We start from the raw sequence: 23677 nt of genomic DNA on the forward strand, positions 1-23677 counted from the left end.
CATTGAAGCTTGTCTGGAGGGTTGTTAACACAGTGTCCAAAGAAGGGCCAGAAGTATACAGAATGGTGTCGCCTGCGTAGAGGTGGATCAGAGACTCACCAGCAGCAAGAGCGTCATCATTGATGTATACAGAGAAGAAAGTCGGCCCAAATTTGCCAAAATGCAATATGGAATTCTATTTTTAATATTAATTTGATAGTAAATGCACCAATTATATGACATGGGAACAAATGTCCCACCTTTTTCATTGTCAATAATTCCAATTTGCCCATTTTATTGATGAAGAATGTTAAGCTCACTGGTTTGAGACTACAAAATCTGCCAAATAGCTCTGCTAATAACTATATTGAAAATACTGTGATTGAAGAAATTGTTCAGAAGTTAAATTATAAAAAAATATAGGTTAATTATCATTTATACACATTTATACCTGGTTTTAGTCATTTAAGTTCAGACTGGAGTATTTTTAATTTAATAAAAATGTACTTGGACACTCGCAACCCATTCAAAACCTGGTCGCAACCCACCAGTTGAGAATCACTGATGTAGAGGATCTAGTTTCAGGCGTTTGTTTTACGCCTTCTATGTTAGGTTAGACTCTCAGTGATTGAACATCATAAGTACTGCCAGCAGACAGTAGATTGCAACATGAGTAGCAAATACTGCTTTGCAAGCACATTTGAAAAATTTATGAATCAAAATAACTCAAATTTGCAATGTACACTTTACCCAAGCAAGTAACATTAGCCTTGTCACTTTTCCTCCCTTGGGTAAATGCATACGTGGAGTTTGTCTGGAAGTGGGTGTGTCAACAGAAGTGGGAGGATCAGCAGCGATAGGCGTTACACCAGCGTTCTGTAATTGGTTAGACTGTTTTGATTGAGCGTGTTTTTATTGGTCAGTTCCTGAAAGTGTGAAACAAGACTGGGAGGGCTAACAGCCGCTTTATTCTTGAAAGAAAATCATACTATGCCATTTGAATGTTAACGAAACACATAACAAACACCTCTCTTATAGCTTATACAGTATATGAAAATAAATGTTGATGTCAGTTATTAGTCTTCCAGTTTTTCACATATTACCAATAATAATTACTCTTGTATAATTGGGCAGCAAACAGTCTACTGTTTTTTTTCATTTCCATTTTTTTTTATTTCCATTTTTCCAAATCTGTTTTATTATAACTTATGGCATCTATATATTTTACTATCAGATGATGATACTAAAATTGTTTGGCTCAATATAATTACTCTTAGACGTGTGCAGCAAACCAGCTTAGAATGAAGAGTATTCAAGGACAAAGGTTAACAATAAAAGCCATCACTAATATAACTCCCACCAGAAAACCACTGTACACAACAGATGAAAAGAAAATAGCAAATTAACTTAATGACTTCTACAAAATTGACATCACTTCTCTGCCAAGTGTGTTAACATGCTCAACACCAGTCAGGGTCACTGTCTTTTAGATACCTGTACATTCCCACACGGTTCCACCTCGGTGGAAGAAGGCAATCATCACCCCTCTTCCTCAGAAGCCTTCTCCCAAAGATGAGACTGTTGACCTGTTGCTCTGACCTCCATTGTAATGAAGTGTATTGAAAAGATCATTCAGTCAGACTAAACACACTGTTGGACCTGTATCAGTTGGCTAACAAATACAAATGTGGCACAGATTAAGCAATCCTCAGTATAGTGCATCTCATCCTGCAACATCTGGAGAACCCCAAGGCCTATCTATGCTCTACTGCTATTTGTGGATTTTAGTTCAGCATTTAACGTTAAAATTACTTTTATTTTCATATATAGGCAATAAGTGAGATGTTTGTTGTGTGTTTTGTTAACATTCAAATGGCACAGTATTATTCTCTATCAAGAACAGAGTGCATTTTAACACCCAGTCTTGGTTCCCACGGTGGGGAACTGACCAATTAAAACGTGGAAACTAAAAATAACACGCACAATCAAAACGGTCTGTTGATCCACCTACTTCTGTTGACACGCCCACTTCTAGACAGAACGTATGCAATTACCCATACTTGGAGCTAGCCAGCAAGTTGGCTAGTTACATAAGCTAGCTGTGCAGGATAAGCGGTCATACGTATCATAGAGTAGCGTTGAACAACTTCAGAGGAGACTAGAAAAGGCGTTAATAAGAGAGAAAGAGCAAAGACAGGTAGGCTTATGTTGGGGCTCTGCCTAGTTTACGTTACAAACAAATTCCTGTCCACTCTGTCTTAGTACCATTTGATGTTTAGCTAATGATGCTTAGCCAGAGATGTACCCATGGAGGTGAATGGGAGAAAAAGGAAAAGACTGAGAGAGCAGGAATCAGGCACGTGCATAGATGGTCTTTCTGGGCACCTGCCCTTTTGCCCTCCTATAAGAAAAGTGCCCTTTCAGATTGGTGGCGTTTAACTTTTTTTATTTCACTTAGTCCATTTTCTCTCTTATTTGAGTTGCCCATCAAACCAGCTCATTGCTAATTTTTGAATCTTGAAACTCCCTCCTCCTTCGCACCAACCCGTGCGCGTACTGTACTGTACTTCTCCTTGTTACTTGTCCTGCAGGCAGAATCTATTGGCGCCGAACGGTAGTGTAGGCTACTAGTGGCTCCCTTTTGATTTGCCTGTCATCTCACGGTGAGGAACAGGGAAGGCTTCAATTCGACTGTCAGTAGGCCTAAAAGGCAGATAACTCCAATCACAGGTAAAGACTAGTTAGATTGTTTCAACAGAATAGCAACCTAGCAAGATAATTAGCTATTAACATAATCTATACTGAACAAAATGACAAATGCAACATATAGAGTAATGGTCCCATGTTTCATGAGTTGAATTAAAAGATCTGAGACATTTTCCATAAGCAGACAAAGCTTATTTCTCTCAAATTTTGTCCAGAAATATGTTTAGTGAGCATTCCTCCTTTGCCAAGATAATCCATCCACCTGACAGGTGTGGCATATCAAGAAGCTGATTAAACATGATCATTACACAGGTGCACCTTGTGCTGGGGACAAAAGGCCACTCTAAAATGTGCAGTTTTGTCACACAACACAATGCCACAGATGTCAACATTTTTGAGGGTGCATGCAATTGACATGCTGACTGCAGGAATGTCCACCAGAGCTGTTGCCAGATAATTTAATGTTAATTTCTCTACCATAAGCCGCTGTCATATTTGAGAATTTGGCAGTGCATCCAACTGGTCTCACAACCACGGACCACGTGTAACCACACCAGCCCTTGACCTCCACATCCAGCTTCTTCACCTGTGGGATCATCTGAGACCAGCCACCCAGACAGCTGAGGAAACTGTGGCTTTGCATAACTGAAGAATTTCTGCACAAACTGTCAGAAAACGCCTCAGCGAAGCTCGTCATCCTCACCAGGTTCTTGACCTGACTGCAGTTTGGTGTCATAACCGACTTAAGTGGCAAATGCTCACTTTCGATGGACATTGGCATCACATAGTGTGCTCTTTATGAATTAATCCCAGTTTCAACTGTACCGGGCAGATGACAGACATGTGGGTGAGCAGTTTTCTGTTGTCAATGTTAGGAACAAAGTGCCTCATGGTGCGGTTATAGTACGGGCAGGCATAAGCTACAGGCAACAAAAAAAATACATTTTATCGATGCCAATTTGAATGCACAGAGATACCGTGACGAGATCCTGAGACCCATTGTCGTGCCATTCATCCGTCACCTCATGTTTCAGCATTATAATGCATGGCCCCATGTCACAAGGATCTGTACATAATTCCTGGAAGCTGAAAATGTCCCAGTTCTTCCGTGGCCTGCATACTCACCATCCAGAGCATGTTTGGGATGCTCTGGATGTACGACAGCATGTTCCAGTTCCCGCCAATATCCAGAAACTTCGCACAGCCATTGAAGAGTGGGACAACATTCCATAGGCCACAATCAAGTATGATCAACTCTATGTGAAGGAGATGTGTTGTGCTGCATGATGCAAATGGTTGTCACACCAGATACTGACTAGTATTCTGATACACGCCCCTACCTTGTTCTTTAAGGTATCTGTGACCAAGTGATGTATATCTGTATTCCCAGTCATGTGAAATCCATAGATTAGGGCCTAATGAATTTATTTCAATTGACTGATTTCCTTATGAACTGTAACTCAGTAATATCTTTGAAATTGTTGCATGTTGCGTTTTATATTTTTGTTCAGTGTACATTCGCTATGATCAGCTGATAGCCCACCCCTCTTTGCCCTCTCTGAGCATTAAGTTAGGCTATACGCTTGCTAGAAAGGAGAGTTGATTCAGGATGTGAGTAAAGTTAGTAATAAGGAAGTGAGAGTGAAATGTGGTGTGGAGAGATGCAGAAGGAGGATGAGCAATTGTAGCTATGGGCTCAGGTTGATAGATGGTTGACTTTTGCCAACACTCCCTGGCCAGGACTGGGTGAGTAAATTTGTTTTGGGGGAAAGGTGTGTGTGTGTGTGTTAAGGCTTTAGCTGTAATTGAAGTGATAAAGCACATTCTGTGCATTTCAATCACAATCCTCTTCTGTTTGTTTTGTGCAGTGTCCAGCACATTACTGTTAAGTATTCATAAAGTGTGCGTGCGTACATGCTTATGGGTGTTTGTGCAAAATAAAGCATATGCTTGTGTGTCAAGCTAGATTGGCTTCTATGGTTACTATGGTTACAGCTTCACCCTAGAATAAACCTCATTCCCATGGGAAAGTCTGTATGTAAAGGGTGCATGTGCCTGCGATGCTTTCAGGTGTATTATCAGCTACAGAGGATGACTGGGTTGGCCACATGCTCTGGCTCTGTCAGCTCTCTCCTATTATGGAAGTCTGGCCTTATTATGTGATACTGAGAGGCAGGGGGAGATGTCAGTGATACTGATAGATGTTAGATGCGTCAGTGCACTCATTCATACTGTTTCTCTTGACTGTTGTCTTGTTTGCCAGTGTGTCTGCGTTATCTGTCTCTGAATGTCTTCACCAGAACACCATTTTTCTATTGATAACAGATGAACAGGAAGGCATACATCTCTAATAAAAGTCTAATTGTAATGGCAGTTAAGAACAGAAACAGCCTCTTGTGTTTGAGCACCATTGTTTCAGCCTGTGAACTAACAAGTTGCTCTTCTGGTTAATGAATATGTCTTTATATGTTGGCTAGGCCTTCTAAGTCAATAAATTCACCTTATTAGCGTAACATAAGTATGCTATGGGCTATGCAGAACATGGTCAGGTCCACGCGGGTCTGTAAGCAGTAGTTACATAGACCCGATGACAATCAAACAGGATCCAGCTCAGACCCGAGGGACAAGTTTGAATTTCAAACACAAACCCGATCTGTTCGGACTCGGGGTATATCGTGTCCACCCGAACCGTGAAGAGCTCTACAGTGTATGTGTGTGAAGTAAACCTGCTCTTACCCTGCCACCCTCTTTGTGCCTATAGGTCCCTGAGAGAGTGACACACCTGTGGAACGAACCACCATGGCGCAGGAGAGTGGGTATGGCTTTACTGAAGCCCTCATCTCCCAGGGCACTCAACAGAAGAGACCAGCAGTAAGAACACCCTTCTGCCTACAGTACACCCACCTACCTACCCACCAGGGGTTCCGTTAGGAAAATTTGGCTCCGGACATTTGACCGGCAAATTTTAATTTACCTGACATTTGAGAAATTTACCGGACCCATATGCATTGGGTATGTAACCTGATTAGGGCATCCAACCACAGTGCTCAGAATGACAAATCACATTTTGTTTATAGTAATTAAATGTTAAATGGACATGCAAGTCCAGGATGCAACGATGTGCGGTTCTTCTTACTGAATTCAGATGTGCACTTCGAAGATGTTAGAATAACTGTCCACATGTACTTTTCCTCAGCCAACAAGACGAGTAACAAACAGAAAATCACTAGCCTATGTCAATCTACTATACCCCATAGTTCAAATGTTTACCTATTCTATTGGCCAGCTTGTCAAGAAAGAATTTGCCTATTCCAAACAGACTGGGACAGTTGTGGGATGATAGATCCCAAATTCATACAACCAGTAGGCTACATTAAAAAAATATATATATACTTTAAAAGGCAATGAGTGATGAAACCGATTAGAACGTGTAGGCTTAAAATGTTGAAAAACTATTATTTATTCACATAATAAGCGCAGCCAAGCAGTAGGCTACGCGCAACATTTCATTCCAGAATGCAATTAGTGGGAAAACGCCTATTGTCAAAAGCACAATGCACATGCGAGTGGTTTCATGTAACAGAGATGAACATTTTCTTAAACATTTAGAAAGAGGGGTGATCTAATATGCAACAACTAGCATGGGTTGTGCCTTTGGCTACTGGACAATAAAAAAAGTTAATATAAAACAATTGCCTCCACGGATATGGTCTGAATTTTGACGAGGCGGGACAGTTGTGTCCCACTTGGGCAAAAAACAGGGAAAATGCAGCGCGGCAAAAAAAAATGTTTTAATAGAAAATCAAACTTTCATTAAATCACACATGTAAGATACTCAATTAAAGCTACACTCGTTGTGAATCCAGCCAATATGTCAGATTTTAAAAATGCTTTTCGGCGAAAGCATAAGCTATTATCTGATGATCGCACCAGCAGTAAACAAAGGGGTAGCATATTTCAACCCTGCAGGCGCTACACAAATGCAGAAATAAAATATAAAACATGCATTACCTTTGACGAGCTTCTTTTGTTGGCACTCCAATATGTCCCATAAACATCACAATTGGTCCTTTTGTTAGATTAATTCCGTCCATATATATCCAAAACGTCCATTTATAAAGCGCGTTTGATCCAGAAAAAACACACCTTCCAAAAAACGCAACGTCACTACAAAATATTTCAGAAGTTGGCTATAAACTTTGCCAAAATATTTCAAACTACTTTTGTAATACAACTTTAGGTATTTTTAAACGTTAATAATCGATCAAATTGTAGACGGGTCTATCTGTGTTCAATACAGGAATGAAAACAAACCAGAGAGCCCTATGAACAGACAGACCTCAAAAAAGAAATATTCTGAACGGTTAGTCCTCGGAGTTTTGCCTGCTACATAAGTTCTGTTATACTCACAGACATGATTCAAACAGTTTTCGAAACTTCAGTGTTTTCTACCCAAATCAATGAATAATATGCATATCTTATATTCCTGGCATGAGTAGCAGGAAGTTGAAATTGGGCACGCTATTTTTCCAAAAGTGAAAATTCTGCCCCCTAGCCCCAAGAGGTTTTAAAGCAAGGTAAGACATGCCTCATAATGTAGTAAAACGATTAAGTAGGCTGTTTTCAAAATGCATACGGCCTCCATCTCATTGAAAGTGGTGTGTGACACGCTGATGAAGCCTGCCTTCCGTTGCCAATGCATTTGCTGTTTTGAGATGTATGACACTACGCGCTGGCACACTTGTATTTGGGGAGTTTCTACCATTCTTTTCAAGCTCTGTCAGGTTGGATGGGGAGTGTCGCTGCACAGCTATTTTCAGGCATCTCCAGAGACGTATGATCGAGTTCAGATCCGGGCTCTAGCTGGGCCATTCAAGGACATTCAGAGACTTGTCCCGGGCGGCAAACTCTATGAAGAGTCTTGGTGGTTCCAAACTTCTTCCATTTTTAAGAATGATGGAGGCCACTGTGTTTTTTGGGACCTTCAATGCTGCAGACATTTTTTGGTACCTTTCCCCAGATCTGTGCCTCGACACAATTCTGTCTTGGAGCTCTACGGACAATTTCTTCAACCTCATGGCTTGGTTTTTGCTTTGACATGCACTGGCAACTGTGGGACCTTATATTGACAGCTGTGCCAAGTACATTGCAAAATAGTTGGGGAGATTTTCGATGTACCGATTACATGGTTTATGAATTGACACGCAAAACTCAGAATTATTTATATATATAGATAGATATATATATTTGGTTTGGAGAGTTGCTTTCAACATGTCAGCACTTCAGATTTTTTTCACAATGTGTTCTTACTCTAGTGAAAACTTACTGGCTCATTTATCAGTGTCATACTGCAGGCTCTCTATTAAAGTGGATTGTCCCTGGCCCTGCTCAGCCTGTGGAGGATTTGCTAATATTTGAAAAGGCCTACCTGTGATTGGCTGGAGGAATGAGAGGAAGGAATATATGTACATCAGTGGAGGCTGCTGAAAGGAGTATGGCTCATAATGATGGCTGGAACGGCGCAAATGGAATGGCATCAAGCACACAGAAACCATGTGTTTGATACCATTCCACTCCAGCCATTACCACTAGCCTGTCCTCCCCAATTAAGGTGCCAACAACCTCCTGTGATATACATGCATAATGATCTGCATGTCATTGTGTCAGTAAGGGGAGCGTCTTTTCAGTTAACACACACCCTCTGTCTCCCTCACTCTCATAAAACACACACACACCACTCTCTCTCTCCCACAAACACACTACTCCCAACTTTTTAAATTATAGGCACCAAACAGAATTGAAGGAGCACCATAAATGAATTCTTCCTTTTGAAATACCTCTCATGAGTAGCAGACTCTTTTTCTTTCTTCCTGTGCCAATTCAATTTGCCTAAACCTACTGTCAAGTTACCAGGTTGTTAGCTAGCTGGGTAACATGACTGAACAACGTTGTCTGTTACCAAACTCATAATCAGCGACCCAGGATTAGTGTGAAAGGCCCGTGACATGGTTTATGAAATTATAGCAAATGTGCGCGAATCCTGATAGGTAGAATGAAAGGCGTCTCTGGTAATATGGGTCATATTGTTGTTACTGGTTAGATTAGAGACAAGATGTTTTCTCTGCTCCATTTTCCCTCTGGCACTCAGAGGCTACATGTCAGGGAACTTTTAAAGTCTACTCAGACTGGTCTGTGCTCTTGGTTATAACAAGTGATGAAATTATACAATGTATCACTTTACGGGCTGCTCCAATGTAACAAATATAACTCTAACAACATAAGACTCGTCTGGGTCTGCATCCCCGCTCGCATCACAGTTAAATTATATATTTTTTTAAACAAAGTGATGTGGATATTATTGCCTGCTGATTCAAGAGACTAGTGGCTGTTGCTTAAATTCAACTGAATTTATAAACAAAACTGACTTGAGAAACATTTTAGAACAGGCGCCCGCAGGTTCTTTAGATCGGTCGGGCTGAAAAAGTCGCTAGTATCGTATGAGACAGTACTATGGTATTCTAAAATCTTCATATCATGACATTTTGGTAACGTTATATTACCGTGGTACCGCGCTACACTTCAAGCAAGCCTTTGTCCGTTACACATGCGCACACACAGCACAATACCTGTGTTTTGGGAGTAGACAGAATAATAATGGATTTGGTCTCACTGATAGGGATGTCATGTAAACGCATTCTACTGCCACTAGTTTGAAAGTCACCGCTCAAAAGTCCTATACAGTGACAATCCGGTTTGTGTTAGACATGTTGACATGTTTATGACATGTTGATATAAGATCATGTGTTTGTGCCGGACAATATAAGAACAATACCAAATATGAAGCATGTTGACTCTGAGTTGATGCTGTCGTCAATTTACATTGTGATTTTGTGTGTATGTTAATGCCATATCCCTGCATTCTCTCCCTGTTAGTTGTCGTGGGGGTCGAAGATCAAGAAGAAGCTGAAGACTGTAGCTCCCTACCTCGGCAAATTCAGACCATCTGTAGGACAATGTTGCCACCAGTGTACCCCTGACAGCCTGGTAAGTAGGGGGATGGAGAGCGAGGCGAGGTGGGTACTTAAGCAATAAGGCCCGAGGAGGAGTAGTAGTGCGTTGCTAGGTAACAACGTAAACAATGGTACTTTTTATGAATGTACAGGCCATGTGTATGTTGTCTCCAGTAGACGCTGCTGAGGGGAGGACGGCTCATAATAATGTCTGGAACGGAGCAAATGGCATCAAACACCTGGAAACCATTTGTTTGATGTTATTGATACCATTCCATTAAGTCCGCGCCAGTCATTACCACAAGCCTGTTCTCCCAAATTAAGGTGCCACCAACCTCCTGTTTTTTTCTCGTATATCATGGGCAGGATAGGCTCTAACAATGGGAATTCCAAACCACCCGTTGTATAATTAAGCAATACGACCTCAGGGGGTTGTGGTATATGTCTAATATTCCACAGCTAAGGGCTGTTCTTAAGGACGACGAAACGCAGAGTGCCTGAACACGGCCTTTATCCGTGGTATATTGACCATATACCACAATCCCCTGAGGTGGCCTATTGCTATTATAAACTGGTTACCAACGTAATTAGAAGACTAAATAGTTATTTTTTGTCATACCCATTGTAGATGGTCTGATATACTGTAGCTTTCGGCCAATCAGCATTCAGGGCTCGAACCACCGAGTTTATAAAGTAGATTGCGTCTCAAAGGTGTCTTCCTTTTCCTTGTGTTCCTCCATTTTGACACCTAACTACTGTTTTCAGACTAATGCAAAGATGGTGTAGCAGTGTCTTTGTCTTTATCCCGTGTAAATACCCGGCTTTTTCTTTTCTTGTATACATTTTAATCTCACTTTCTGTTTACTTTATATACACTGCTCAAAAAAATAAAGGGAACACTAAAGTAACACATCCTAGATCTGAATGAATGAAATATTCTTATTAAATACTTTTTTCTTTACATAGTTGAATGTGCTGACAACAAAATAACACAAAAATGATCAATGGAAATCAAATTTATCAACCCATGGAGGTTGATAAAAAAAAACACACTACAGGCTGATCAAACTTTGATGTAATGTCCTTAAAACAAGTCAAAATGAGGCTCAGTAGTCTGTGTGGCCTCCACGTGCCTGTATGACCTCCCTACAACGCCTGGGCATGCTCCTGATGAGGTAGCGGATGGTCTCCTGAGGGATCTCCTCCCAGACCTGGACAAAAGCATCCGCCAACTCCTGGACAGTCTGTGGTGCAACGTGGCGTTGGTGGATGGAGCGAGACATGATGTCCTAGATGTGCTCAATTGGATTCAGGTCTGGGGAACGGGCGGGCCAGTCCATAGCATCAATGCCTTCCTCTTGCAGGAACTGCTGACACACTCCAGCCACATGAGGTCTAGCATTGTCTTGCATTAGGAGGAACCCAGGGCCAACCTCACCAGCATATGGTCTCACAAGGGGTCTGAGGATCTCATCTCAGTACCTAATGGCAGTCAGGCTACCTCTGGCGAGCACATGGAGGGCTGTCACATGTGCTCCGTGTGAACCTGCTTTCATCTGTGAAGAGCACAGGGAGCCAGTGGCGAATTTGCCAATCTTGGTGTTCTCTGGCAAATGCCAAACGTCCTGCACAGTGTTGGGCTGTAAGCACAACCCCCACCTGTGGACGTCGGGCCCTCATACCACCCTCATGGAGTCTGTTTCTGACCATTTGAGCAGACACATGCACATTTGTGGCCTGCTGGAGGTCATTTTGCAGGGCTCTGGCAGTGCTCCTCCTACTCCCCCTTGCACAAAGGCGGAGGTAGTGGTCCTGCTGCTGGGTTGTTGCCCTCCTACGGCCTCCTCCACGTCTCCTGATGTACTGGCCTGTCTCCTGGTAGAGCCTCCATGCTCTGGACACTACGCTGACAGACACAGCAAACCTTCTTGCCACAGCTCGCATTGATGTCCCATCCTGGATGAGCTGCACTACCTGAGCCACTTGTGTGGGTTGTAGACTCCGTCTCATGCTACCACTAGAGTGAAAGCACCGCCAGCATTCAAAAGTGACCAAAACATCAGCCAGGAAGCATAGCAACTGAGAAGTGGTCTGTGGTCACCACCTGCAGAACCACTCCTTTATTTGGGGTGTCTTGCTAATTGCCTATAATTTCAACCTGTTGTCTATTCCATTTGCACAACAGCATGTGAAATTTATTGTCAATCAGTGTTGCTTCCTAAGTGGACAGTTTGATTTCACAGAAGTGTGATTGACTTGGAGTTACATTATGTTGTTTAGGTGTTCCCTTAATTTTTTTGAGCAGTGTACTTTCCTGCAACCTGCCTCACCCAATGTGGTACGCTATTTTTCTTCCCTATAACTGGAACCTCTGTCAGGAGCTAGCCAGCTAACTAGCTACTGGTCTTTGTTAGCCACTGCTAGCGATCTTCACCTTTTAGCTCGGACACCGCCAGCTTTAGCTCGGACAATACATGCCAGTTTGCACAGCGCGATATCAACCCCAGAGCATATCGGCTAGTCCTTATTGTTTCAGTCCCACTCACCTTACCTTAGATATATATTTTGTCCCACCCCCCCACACATGCGGAGTCCTCACCTGGCTTAACTGGTCCCACCAGAGACGAAACCTCTCATCGTCACTCAACGCCTAGGTTTACTCACATCCTACCATACCCTTGTCTGTACATTATGCCCTGAATCTTTTCTACAACGCCCAGAAATCTGCTCCTTTTATTCCCTGTTCCCATTGCACTAGACAACCAGTTCTTATAGCCTTTAGCCGTACCCTTATCCTACTCCTACTCTGTTCCTCTGGTGATGTAGACCCAGGCCCTGTCGACCCCAGTACCACTCCTATTCCCCAGGCGCTATCATTTGTTGACTTCTGTAACCGTAAAGGCCTTGGTTTCATGCATGTTAACATCTGAAGCCTCCTCCCTAAGTTTGTTTTATTCACTGCTTTAGTACACTCCGCCAACCCTGATGTCATAGCTGTCTGAATCCTGTCTTAGGAAGGCCACCAAAAATTATGAAATTTCCATCCCGAACTACAACATTTTCCACCGCGATAGAACTGCCAAAGGGGGTGGGGTCGCAATCTACTGCAGAGAGCCTGCAGAGTTCTGTCATGCTATCCAGGTCTGTACCCGAACCAGTTTGAGCTTCTACTTCTAAAAATCCACCTTTCCAGAAACAAAGTCTCTCACTGTTGCTGCCTGCTATAGACCCCCCTTAGCCCCAGGGATGCCCTGGACTCCATATGCGAATTGATTGCCCCTCATTTGTCTTCAGAGTTCATACTGTTGGATGACCTAAACTGGGATATGCTTAACACCCCGTCCGTCCTACAATCTAAGCTAGATGCCCTCAATCGCACAGAAATTATCAAGGAACCTACCAGGTACAACCCCAAATCCGTAAACGCGGGCACCCTCATATCATTCTGACCAACCTGCCTTCTAAATACACCTCTGCTGTCTTCAACCAGGATCTCAGCGACCACTGCATCATTGCCTGCGTCCGTAATGGGTCTGCGGTCAAACAACCACTCCTCTTCACTGTCAAACCCTGAAACACTTAAGCGAGCAGTCCTTTCTAATCGCCCTGGCATCCTGGAAGGATATTGACCTCATCCCGTCTGTCACGTAGAGTATCCCAGAAGGCTATACTGGAAAACCTAACCTCTATCAAAATAAGAAGATGGCGGAGCCGCAAATGTTCTTCTGTGCAAGGGGGTTTATTTACAAAGTGATTCCGAAACAAAAACAACAGTACTGCCATCAAACGTATACCTTATGGGACAGCTAAAAACAATGCTGCCCCATTCACAGCTCAATCCAAAATGGCCTTCCGTGAACTGAAAGAGAGGCTCCTTTTGTAGTGCTAGCCCCTCCCCTCAGAACAATTAACACCAATGAATTAAGCAATTACCTATACAAACCTACATTCTCCATTTAACTAAACATACTAAAGTATATACATTGCAACATGTTTATGAAACAATATCACAACATAACAGTTACAAAATTACATCACTACTGACAGTGTCTTTCAATATGCACATTTACATTGATGAGTCATTTGGGACAGGCGCTACAAAGTCTGCCCAATTCCCTTAGCTCGGGTCCTTATCCAGCATACCCAGAAGCTACAGAGATAGAGGAACAAAACAAACAAACAACACTCTCATCCGCAACATAGAAAAGTATAATACATTTGACTTATATTACAAATGAACACTGACAAGTGTGAAATGTATGCACTATGACAAAAGTTAACTTGTGTGTCGACCCACATTGTTAACTTATCTTGTAACGAAGCAGGGAGGAGTAATGAATGTGTGCGTGCTTTAAAGAACCAAATGCTGCCCGCGGCCAGTGACAGACTTCTATGTCACACCGTCAGTAGAGGACACCTGGTTATTCTTTAAATAAGCATGCCCCCATTTTTTTTAAATGTAGAACTAAGAACAGATATAGCCCTAGGTTCACTCCAGACTTGACTGTCCTTGACCAGCACAAAAACATCCTGTGGCGGACTGCATTAGCGTCGAAAAGCCCCCACGATATGCAACTTTTCAGGGAAGTTAAGAACCAATATACACAGTCCGTTTGAAAAAGCTAGCTTTTGCTTTCCTAACAGAATTTTGCATTCTGTAGCACAAATTCCCAAAAGTTTTGGGACACTAAAGCCCATGGAGAATAAGAGCACCTCCTCCCAGCTGCCCACTGCACTGAGGCTAGGAAACACTGTCACCACCGATAAAACTGTGAATTTCAATAAGCATTTTTCTACAGCTGGCCTTGCTTTCCACCTGGCTACCCCGACCCTAGCCAACAGCTCTGCACCCCCCACGCTTCTCCTTCACCCAAATCCAGATAGCTGATGTTCCGAAAGAGCTGCAAAATCTGGACCCCTACAAATCAGCTGGGCTAAACAATCTGTACCCTCTCTTTTAAAATTATCCGCCGCAATTGTTGCAACCCCTATTACTAACCTATTCAACCTCGTTCGTTTCATCTGAGATCACTAAAGATTGGAAAGCTGCCTCGTCATCCCCCTTTCAAAGGGGAGACACTAGACCCAAACTGTTATAGACCTATATCCATCCTGCCCTGCCTTTCTAAAGCCAGATCAAAAAATAATTACAAAAATAAAAAAAGTATTTATATAGCCCATCGTACATCAGCTGATATCTCAAAGTGCTGTACAGAAACCCAGCCTACAACCCCAAACAGCAAGCAATGCAGGTGTAGAAGCACGGTGGCTAGGAAAAACTCCCTAGAAAGGCCAAAACCTAGGAAGAAACCTAGAGAGGAACCAGGCTATGTGGGGTGGCCAGTCCTCTTCTGGCTGTACCGGGTGTAGATTATAACAGAACATGGCCAAGATGTTCAAATGTTCATAAATGACCAGCATGGTCAAATAATAATAATTTCGAATCCCACTGTACCTTCTCCGCTATGCAATCTGGTTTCCGAGCTGGGCATGGGTGTACCTCAGCCACTCTCAAGGTCCTAAACCATATCATAACCGCCATCGATAAAAGACAGTACTGTGCAGAATATGCAGAACTCAGAACTGTGCAGAACTCCACTCTATGCCACTCTATGGGGGTGCCGCAGGGTTCAATTCTCGGGCCGACTCTTTTGTGTATATATATCAATGAAGTCGCTCTTGCTCCTGGTGATTCTCTGATCCACTTCTACGCAGACAACACCATTCTGTATACTTTTGGCCCTTCTTTGGACACTGTTAACAAACCTCCAGACAAGCTTCAATACCATACAACACTCCTTCCGTGGCCTCCAACTGCTCTTAAATGCTAGTAATACTAAATGCATGCTTTTCATCCGATCGGTGCCTGAACCCGCCCGCCCGACTAGCATCACTACCCTGGACGGTTCTGACTGAGAATATGTGGACAACTACACATACCTAGGAGTCTGGCTAGACTGAACTCTCCTTCCAGACTCACATTAAGCGTCTCAATCCAAAATTAAATGTAGAATCGGCTTCCTATTTCGCAACAAAGCCTCTTTCACTCATGCTGCTAAACATACCCTCGTAATACTGACTGTCCTACCAATCCTTGACTTCGGCGATGTCATTTACAAAATAGCCTCCAACACTCTACTCAGCAAATTAGATGTCGTCTATCACAGTGCCATCCGTTTTGTCACCAAAGCCACATATACTACCCACCACTGCGACCTGTATGCTCTAGTCAGCTGGCTCTCGCTTCATATTCGTCACCAAACCCACTGGCTCCAGGTCATCTATAAGTCTTTGCTAGGTAAAGTCCCGCCTTATTTCAGCTCACTGGTCACCATAGCAGCATCCACCCATAGCACACGCTCCAGCAGGTTTATTTCACTGGTCATCCCCAAAGCCAACTCCTTTGCTGTCCTTTCCTTCCAGTTCTCTGCTGCCAATGACTGGAACGAATTGCAAAAATCACTGAAGCTGGAGACTCATATCTCCCTCCCTAACTTTAAGCATCAGCTGTCAGAGCAGCTTACCGATCACTGCACCTGTACACAGCCCATCTGGAAATAGCCCATCCAACTACCTCATCCCCCAAATGTATTTATTTTTGCTCTTTTTGCACCCCAGTATCTCTACTTGCACATCATCTGCAGATCTATCACTCCAGGGTTAATGCTAAATTGTAATTATTTTGCCGCTATGGCTTATTTATTGCTTTACCTCCCTGATCTTACTACATTTGCACACACACAGATTTTTCTATTGTGTTATTGACTGTACATTTGTTTAACTCTGTTGTTTTTGTCGCACTGCTTTGCTTTATCTTGGCCACGTCGCAGTTGTAAATGAGAACTTGTTCTCAGCTGGCCTACCTGGTTAAATAAAGGTGAAATAAAAAAATTATGCAGATGGAAGAGAGAAAGTCACTTCAGACTTTTGAGGTGTGCCCAGAGAGTGAGCCTATTGAGGGGGTGCCCAGAGAGCGAGCCTATTGAGGGGGTGCCCAGAGAGCGAGGGGGGTGCCCAGAGAGTGAGCCTATTCAGGGTGCCCAGAGAGTGATCCTATTGGGGGGTGCCCAGAGAGCGAGCCTATTGAGGGGGTGCTCAGAGAGTGAGCCTATTGGGGGTGCTCAGAGAGTGAGCCTATTGGGGGTGCCCAGAGAGTGAGCCTATTGGGGGGTGCCCAGAGAGAGTGAGCCTATTGGGGGTGCCCAGAGAGTGAGCCTATTGGGGGGGGTGCCCAGAGAGTGAGCCTATTGGGGGGTGCCCAGAGAGCGAGCCTATTGCAGGGGCTGCCCAGAGAGCGAGCCTATGGAGGGGCTGCCCAGAGAGCGAGCCTATGGAGGGGCTGCCCAGAGAGCGAGCCTATGGAGAGGCTGCCCAGAGAGCGAGCCTATGGAGGGGCTGCCCAGAGAGCGAGCCTACTGGAAGGAAAGGCCGCCCCCAGGTGGTGAGGGTAGGCAACAACATCTCCACCCCGCTGATCCTCAACACTGGGGCCCCACAAGGGTGCGTTCTGAGCCCTCTCCTGTACTCCCTGTTCACCCACGACTGCGTGGCCACGCACGCCTCCAACTCAATCATCAAGTTTGCGGACGACACAACAGTGGTAGGCTTGATTACCAACAACGACGAGACGGCCTACAGGGAGGAGGTGAGGGCCCTCGGAGTGTGGTGTCAGGAAAATAACCTCACACTCAACGTCAACAAAACTAAGGAGATGATTGTGGACTTCAGGAAACAGCAGAGGGAACACCCCCCTATCCACATTGATGGAACAGTAGTGGAGAGGGTAGCAAGTTTTAAGTTCCTTGGCATACACATCACAGACAAACTGAATTGGTCCACTCACACAGACAGCATCGTGAAGAAGGCGCAGCAGCACCTCTTCAACCTCAGGAGGCTGAAGAAATTCGGCTTGTCACCAAAAGCACTCACAAACTTCTACAGATGCACAATCGAGAGCATCCTGGCGGGCTGTATCACCGCCTGGTACGGCAACTGCTCCGCCCACAACCGTAAGGCTCTCCAGAGGGTAGTGAGGTCTGCACAACGCATCACCGGGGGCAAACTACCTGCCCTCCAGGACACCTACACCACCCGATGTTACAGGAAGGCCATAAAGATCATCAAGGACATCAACCACCCGAGCCACTGCCTGTTCACCCCGCTATCATCCAGAAGGCGAGGTCAGTACAGGTGCATCAAAGCTGGGACTGAGAGACTGAAAAACAGCTTCTATCTCAAGGCCATCAGACTGTTAAACAGCCACCACTAACATTGAGTGGCTGCTGCCAACACACTGACACTGACACTGACTCAACTCCAGCCACTTTAATAATGGGAATTGATGGGAAATGATGTAAATATATCACTAGCCACTTTAAACAATGCTACCTCATATAATGTTACTCTCATATGCATACGTATATGCATACGTATGCATACATCATATGCATACGTATATACTGTACTCTATATCATCGACTGCATCCTTATGTAATACATGTATCACTAGCCACTTTAACTATGCCACTTTGTTTACATACTCATCTCATATGTATATACTGTACTCGATACCATCTACTGTATCTTGCCTATGCTGCTCTGTACCATCACTCATTCATATATCCTTATGTACATATTCTTTATCCCCTTACACTGTGTATAAGACAGTAGTTTTGGAATTGTTAGTTAGATTACTTGTTGGTTATTACTGCATTGCCGGAACTAGAAGCACAAGCATTTCGCTACACTCGCATTAACATCTGCTAACCATGTGTATGTGACAAATAAAATTTGATTTGATTTGTTTTATGGAGGGGCTGCCCAGAGAGCGAGCCTATGGAGGGGCTGCCCAGAGAGCGAGCCTATGGAGGGGCTGCCCAGAGAGCGAGCCTATGGAGGGGCTGCCCAGAGAGCGAGCCTATGGAGGGGCTGCCCAGAGAGCGAGCCTATGGAGGGGCAGCCCAGAGAGCGAGCCTATGGAGGGGCTGCCCAGAGAGCGAGCCTATGGAGGGGCTGCCCAGAGAGCGAGCCTATGGAGGGGCTGCCCAGAGAGCGAGCCTATGGAGGGGCTGCCCAGAGAGCGAGCCTATGGAGGGGCTGCCCAGAGAGCGAGCCTATGGAGGGGCAGCCCAGAGAGCCCTTTCTGTGTTTGCAAACTTTGCCGCATGAGGGTGGCAGAACACCGGACGTTCTTATAGAACGCCCGCAAAAAACGCCTCTATTTACATGTTGCTTATTTCACTCTACTTTTGGATTATAATTGAATGAATGTATGAATGTCCTGATTAATATATTGTTTGTGTCATCATTGCAAATCAATTACAGTATACTTAAACACAAACTTCAACCAGTAAAATTGCTATTTGGCTAGCTTTTGCTACAGCTTATAATAATGAGTGTTAGCATTCTAGCTAACAACTGCTGCATACAAAATATAATCTTAGCGACTGTTCAAGCTAGAATCAAAACATCATTGTAAGCGTATGAGAACCCAAAAAACGTATTAAGTTTAAAGTAATAAAAACGTAAATCTAAATGTTGAATGGCCGCAAATGGTGATGGCTTTCTTACTGCCGCCAAGAGTGATGTCAGTGTGTCGTGTACTGGAAAAGGGTCTATAGAGAAGCTATTGAGGTGTACCCATAGAGATGGGGTTGACTTGACACACAAAGCACATTTAGCAAACCCCGTCATGTCCTAATAAAAGGCCCCATTTAAATGAAGTCCTGAGCGGACGTTTACTGTTCACATCAGTCAATCTCTGCAGCAGTGGTGGCTGGAGGCACTGTAAATCAGGATGGGTTCATAGTAATGGAATGGTGTCAATCACATCAAACATGTTTCATACCATTCCATCACTCAATTCCAGCCATTATTATGAGGTGTGGTACTGGCAGTGTGTAGTCATCTTTGGACTGGTCTAACCAACTAGGTTGTGTGTGTGTGTGTGTGTGTGTGTGTGTGCGTACACTTGCGTTTCAGGGCAAGAAGCTGGGACAGACCACACCCTCTCTGGGCTTCCATAATCTACTGAGTGTCAATGAGACCCACACCAGGTAGACGTAACACATATATTACACACACACACAGACCTCCACGGCCTTACACTGCATGCAAACACACAATGATGTGATGTTTCATTGTAGGTATCGTGGTTGGCTGGTGAGGAGGGTGTGCTGTGTGCTGTTGGTCAGAGGCTGCAGGGTCTACCCTAGTCCTGCTACTGACAGAGTGGAGCGAGTCTCCCAAAGCAACAGGTACCTGTGTGTGTGTTGTGGTGTTGCAAGCAAAGGTACAGTTAACGCTTCGAACACACCGACGGCGTCATTGCATTTTGGTACACCAGAAGTACATTCATTTCCAATGAAACGCTGAGTTTGCTGTGCAGCATTGTGTTGCAGAGGCAGTTGCAGTGCTTACGGTGTGGTGCAGATGTTGGATTTATTGAACGTATGCGTTAAACTATGTGTAGACGGCTTGACAGAAATGGTAGCAGAAATGGTAGCAGAAATGGTAGCAGAAAAGGTAGCAGAAGGTGAATTTTACTGTAGGTGAATGTAACTTTTGTTGCACACATATCCAGATGATGCTGCATACTATTTTGCGCATTGACGCTGTCGGTGTGTTTGAAGCGTAAATGTTTAACTTGCAAGCTCTACCCAACAGTACAGTTATCACTAACAAAATAGTATAGCAAAAATGGATCGCTCCTACAGACATCGCTATGTATCAAAACTCTCTCTCTCTGGAAAAAACAAGACCACATTAATTGAAAACCACTGGGACCAGCAGATACTCACATGCCAGTTTCAGGTACACCACCCCGTTCACGAAAATGGTTTGCTCCTACGTACAGTGAGTCAATGTTAGAATAGGCAAAACGAGTGGCTTAAGCGACTTTGACCGTGGTATGATCGTCAGTGCCAGATCCAGTAACTCAAATGAATGCCCTCCTTGGCCTTTCTTCATGACCGTGTCTAGGGTTTACTAAGAAGGGTGCGACAAACAAAAAATATCCAGTCAGCGGCAGTCCTGTGGGCGAAAACAGCTTGTTGAGAGGTCAAAGGAGAATGGCAAAAATCATACAAGCTAACAGGTGGGCCACAAATGGATAAATAATGGTGCAGTACAACAATTGTGGGCAGAACGGCATCTCGTAATGCATAACGTGTCGATCCTCGTCACGGATGGTCTATTGCAGCAGACGACCACATCGGGTTACACTCCTATCAGCTAAAAACTAGACGAATCGGCTCCAGTAGGCACACGATCACCAACACTGGACAATTGAGTGGAAAAACATTGCCTAGTCCGACGAATCTTGGTTTCTGTTGCATCATGCTGGATGACAGTCACGATTTGGCGTAAGCCGCATTAGTCCATGGCCCCATCCTGGTTCGTACAGGCTGGTGGTGTAATTGTGTGGGGAATGTTTTCATGGCACACGATAGATCCCTTGATACCAATTGAGCAACGAACATTTCCGACACCTTGTAGAATCCTTGTCCTGAATAATTCAGGTTGTTCTGGAGGCAGAGGGTTCCGACCCAGTACTAGATGGGTGTACCTTATAAACTGTCCGGTGAGTGTATAAATGTGAACGGGAGTAATAGTGGCCAATAGAAGGATAAAATGGATAGATAATGGCAATCAGCATCATAGTGGAAATAAGAAATAGAATCATTGAGGATTTTAGCAGGAGTGTAGGTGTGAGGGTGAGTAGTAGTTGTTAGCCTTTTAACAGTCTTATGGTCAGGGGATAAAAACTGTAAGAGTCTGTCGTTCTGAGCTTTGCTGCACCGGTACCATCTGCCGGACGGGAGCATGGCGAACAGTCCATGTCTCGGGTGGCTGGAGTCTTTAGCAATTTTCTGGCCTTTCTCAGACACCCCCTTGCATGTACGTCCTTGATGGCTGGGAGCTCACCCAAGCTCACCCCAAGTGGATATGTGTGTATGAGTGCATGCATACGTGTTTGTGCACATGTTAAGTAAAATGGCTGTTTTGTTCTGTTGCCTATCCCAATGTTTCTGTGTGTGTTTCAGGGTTCAGAAGGCTCTCTCCTCACCAGACATAGCACCAGCAGGGGGAGATACCTGGGGTTCACTCACCCACCTTACCCCCTACATCCCCCTCATCAACACCTGCATCTCTCCACAGCTTCTACGGTGGGTCTGTCCGGCAGTGGATGCGTCCCTAAAGGCCCATAGAGCCCTATCAAAAGTAGGGAATAGGGTGCCATTTGGGATTAACTCTGTCTGTTCCATAAATCTTGGAATTTGTTTTTGGAATACCATTGTCATTGAAATCCTCTCTTGGAGTTAATTTGACCTGCCTTCTGAATTTCACTGCCTTTCAGATTCTGTAGATGGTGGAATATAATGTAGTCCTGGATGGAATTGAAAATTCTCTTTTCAATTTCATCCCCAGTAGATATACTCTGTCATTGGAATTCTATTGTGGTTGTCTTTAAAATCTGTCTACTTCTCTCCACCCGCGCTCTCTCCCCCCACAACTTCCATCTAATTTCCAGCCAGTGTCATCTGACCCTCTTTATCTCCTCTCTCTTTCTACCCCTCCCCTCCGGGTAAATCCATTTGAATTAATTTACTTTTTCATAGCATCCCTTTTGATTTCAACAAAACTTTCCATGTTTGTCCATTGTAGAAGTGTTCTAAAGGTGACTTTTTGGACATTCAGGCTATAAATGTCTTCATCACTGGAAAATCTAAAAGTTTGATATCATTTAAAAGCTTACAAACAGGGTTGTCAAACTACAAAGAACTGATTAAAGTGATTAAATTCAAATGGGTTTACCCCGTGCTTTCTCCATATCAGTGTCATGTTTCTCCTATCTTTCCCTCACAAACACTATCTTCAGAATTCGAGCACTCCTGAGAGCTCTGTAAAGCACTTTGTGACTACTGCTGAGGTTGAAAGGGGTTTAAAAAATAAATTAATAATTCATTGATTGAGCTCACATACAGCTATATTTTTATGGTTTGTCTCTCTCTAGGCTGAGTGTTGCTGAAGGGGTTTGTTTCTCTCCAGGCTGAGTGTTGCTGAATGGGTCTCTCTTTTTTCCCCCAGACTGGTAGGCTGGGGGGCTGAAGGTGTTTGGGGAGTGTTGCTGAAGGTGTTTGTCTCTCTCTTCAGGCTGAGTGTTGCTGAAGGGATTTTTGTATCTCTCTCCAGGCTGAGTGTTGCTGAAGGGGTTTGTCTCTCTTCAGGCTGAGTGGTGCTGAAGGGGTGTTTGTCTCTCTCTTCAGGCTGAGTGTTGCTGAAGGGATTTTTGTATCTCTCTCCAGGCTGAGTGTTGCTGAAGGGGTTTGTCTCTCTCTTCAGGCTGAGTGGTGCTGAAGGGGTGTTTGTCTCTCTCTCCAGGCTGAGTGTTGCTGAAGGGATTTTTGTCTCTCTCTCCAGGCTGAATGTTGCTGAAGGGGTTTTTCTCACTCTCTTCAGGCTGAGTGTTGCTGAAGGGATGTCTCTCTCTCTCTCCAGGCTGGTAGGCTGAGTGTTGCTGAAGGTGTTTGTCTCTCTCCAGGCTGGTAGGCTGAGTGTTTCTGAAGGGGTTTCTCTCTCTTTCCAGGCTGGTCGGCTGGGTGTTGCTGAAGGTGTTTGTCTCTCTCCAGGCTGAGTGGTGCTGAAGGGGTGTTTGTCTCTCTCTCCAGGCTGAGTGTTGCTGAAGGTGTTTGTCTCTCTCCAGGCTGGTAGGCTGAGGGTGTTTCTGGCTGGGGTTGCTTTTTCTCTCTCCAGGCTGGTCGGCTGAGTGTTGCTGAAGGTGTTTGTCTCTCTCTCTCTCTTTCCAGGCTGGTAGGCTAAGTGTTTCTGAAGGGGTTTCTCTCTCTTTCCAGGCTGGTCGGCTGGGTGTTGCTGAAGGGGTCTCTCTCTCTCTCCAGGCTGGTAGGCTGAGTGTTGCTGAAGGGGTTTCTCTCTCTCTCCAGGCTGAGTGTTGCTGAAGGGGTTTGTCTCTCTCTCTTCAG

At 44.3% G+C, this 23677-nt stretch overlaps 1 protein-coding gene across 5 annotated transcripts in view; it reads left to right on the forward strand.

Moving 5' to 3' along the window:
• Window positions 1-2022: 2022 nt before the first annotated feature.
• The window catches only part of gpat2 (glycerol-3-phosphate acyltransferase 2, mitochondrial), a 50532-nt gene continuing 28877 nt past the window's right edge, over window positions 2023-23677 (forward strand). For 2 of the 5 annotated variants that reach the window (XM_042331454.1, XM_042331456.1), the window contains exons 1-7: window positions 2023-2176; window positions 5447-5556; window positions 9619-9729; window positions 19677-19750; window positions 19841-19951; window positions 21740-21862; window positions 23284-23308. In XM_042331454.1, the coding sequence (XP_042187388.1) occupies window positions 5485-5556; window positions 9619-9729; window positions 19677-19750; window positions 19841-19951; window positions 21740-21862; window positions 23284-23308 (516 nt within the window). In that variant the 5' untranslated portion in view covers window positions 2023-2176; window positions 5447-5484. Of the gene's footprint in view, window positions 2177-2570; window positions 2710-5446; window positions 5557-9618; window positions 9730-19676; window positions 19751-19840; window positions 19952-21739; window positions 21863-23283; window positions 23309-23677 lie in introns of all 5 variants that reach the window. The other 3 variants (XM_042331453.1, XM_024440601.2, XM_042331455.1) reach the window with 2 other exon arrangements.

The sequence above is a fragment of the Oncorhynchus tshawytscha genome, linkage group LG12 (assembly GCF_018296145.1).
Source record: "Oncorhynchus tshawytscha isolate Ot180627B linkage group LG12, Otsh_v2.0, whole genome shotgun sequence".
NCBI lineage: Eukaryota > Metazoa > Chordata > Actinopteri > Salmoniformes > Salmonidae > Oncorhynchus > Oncorhynchus tshawytscha.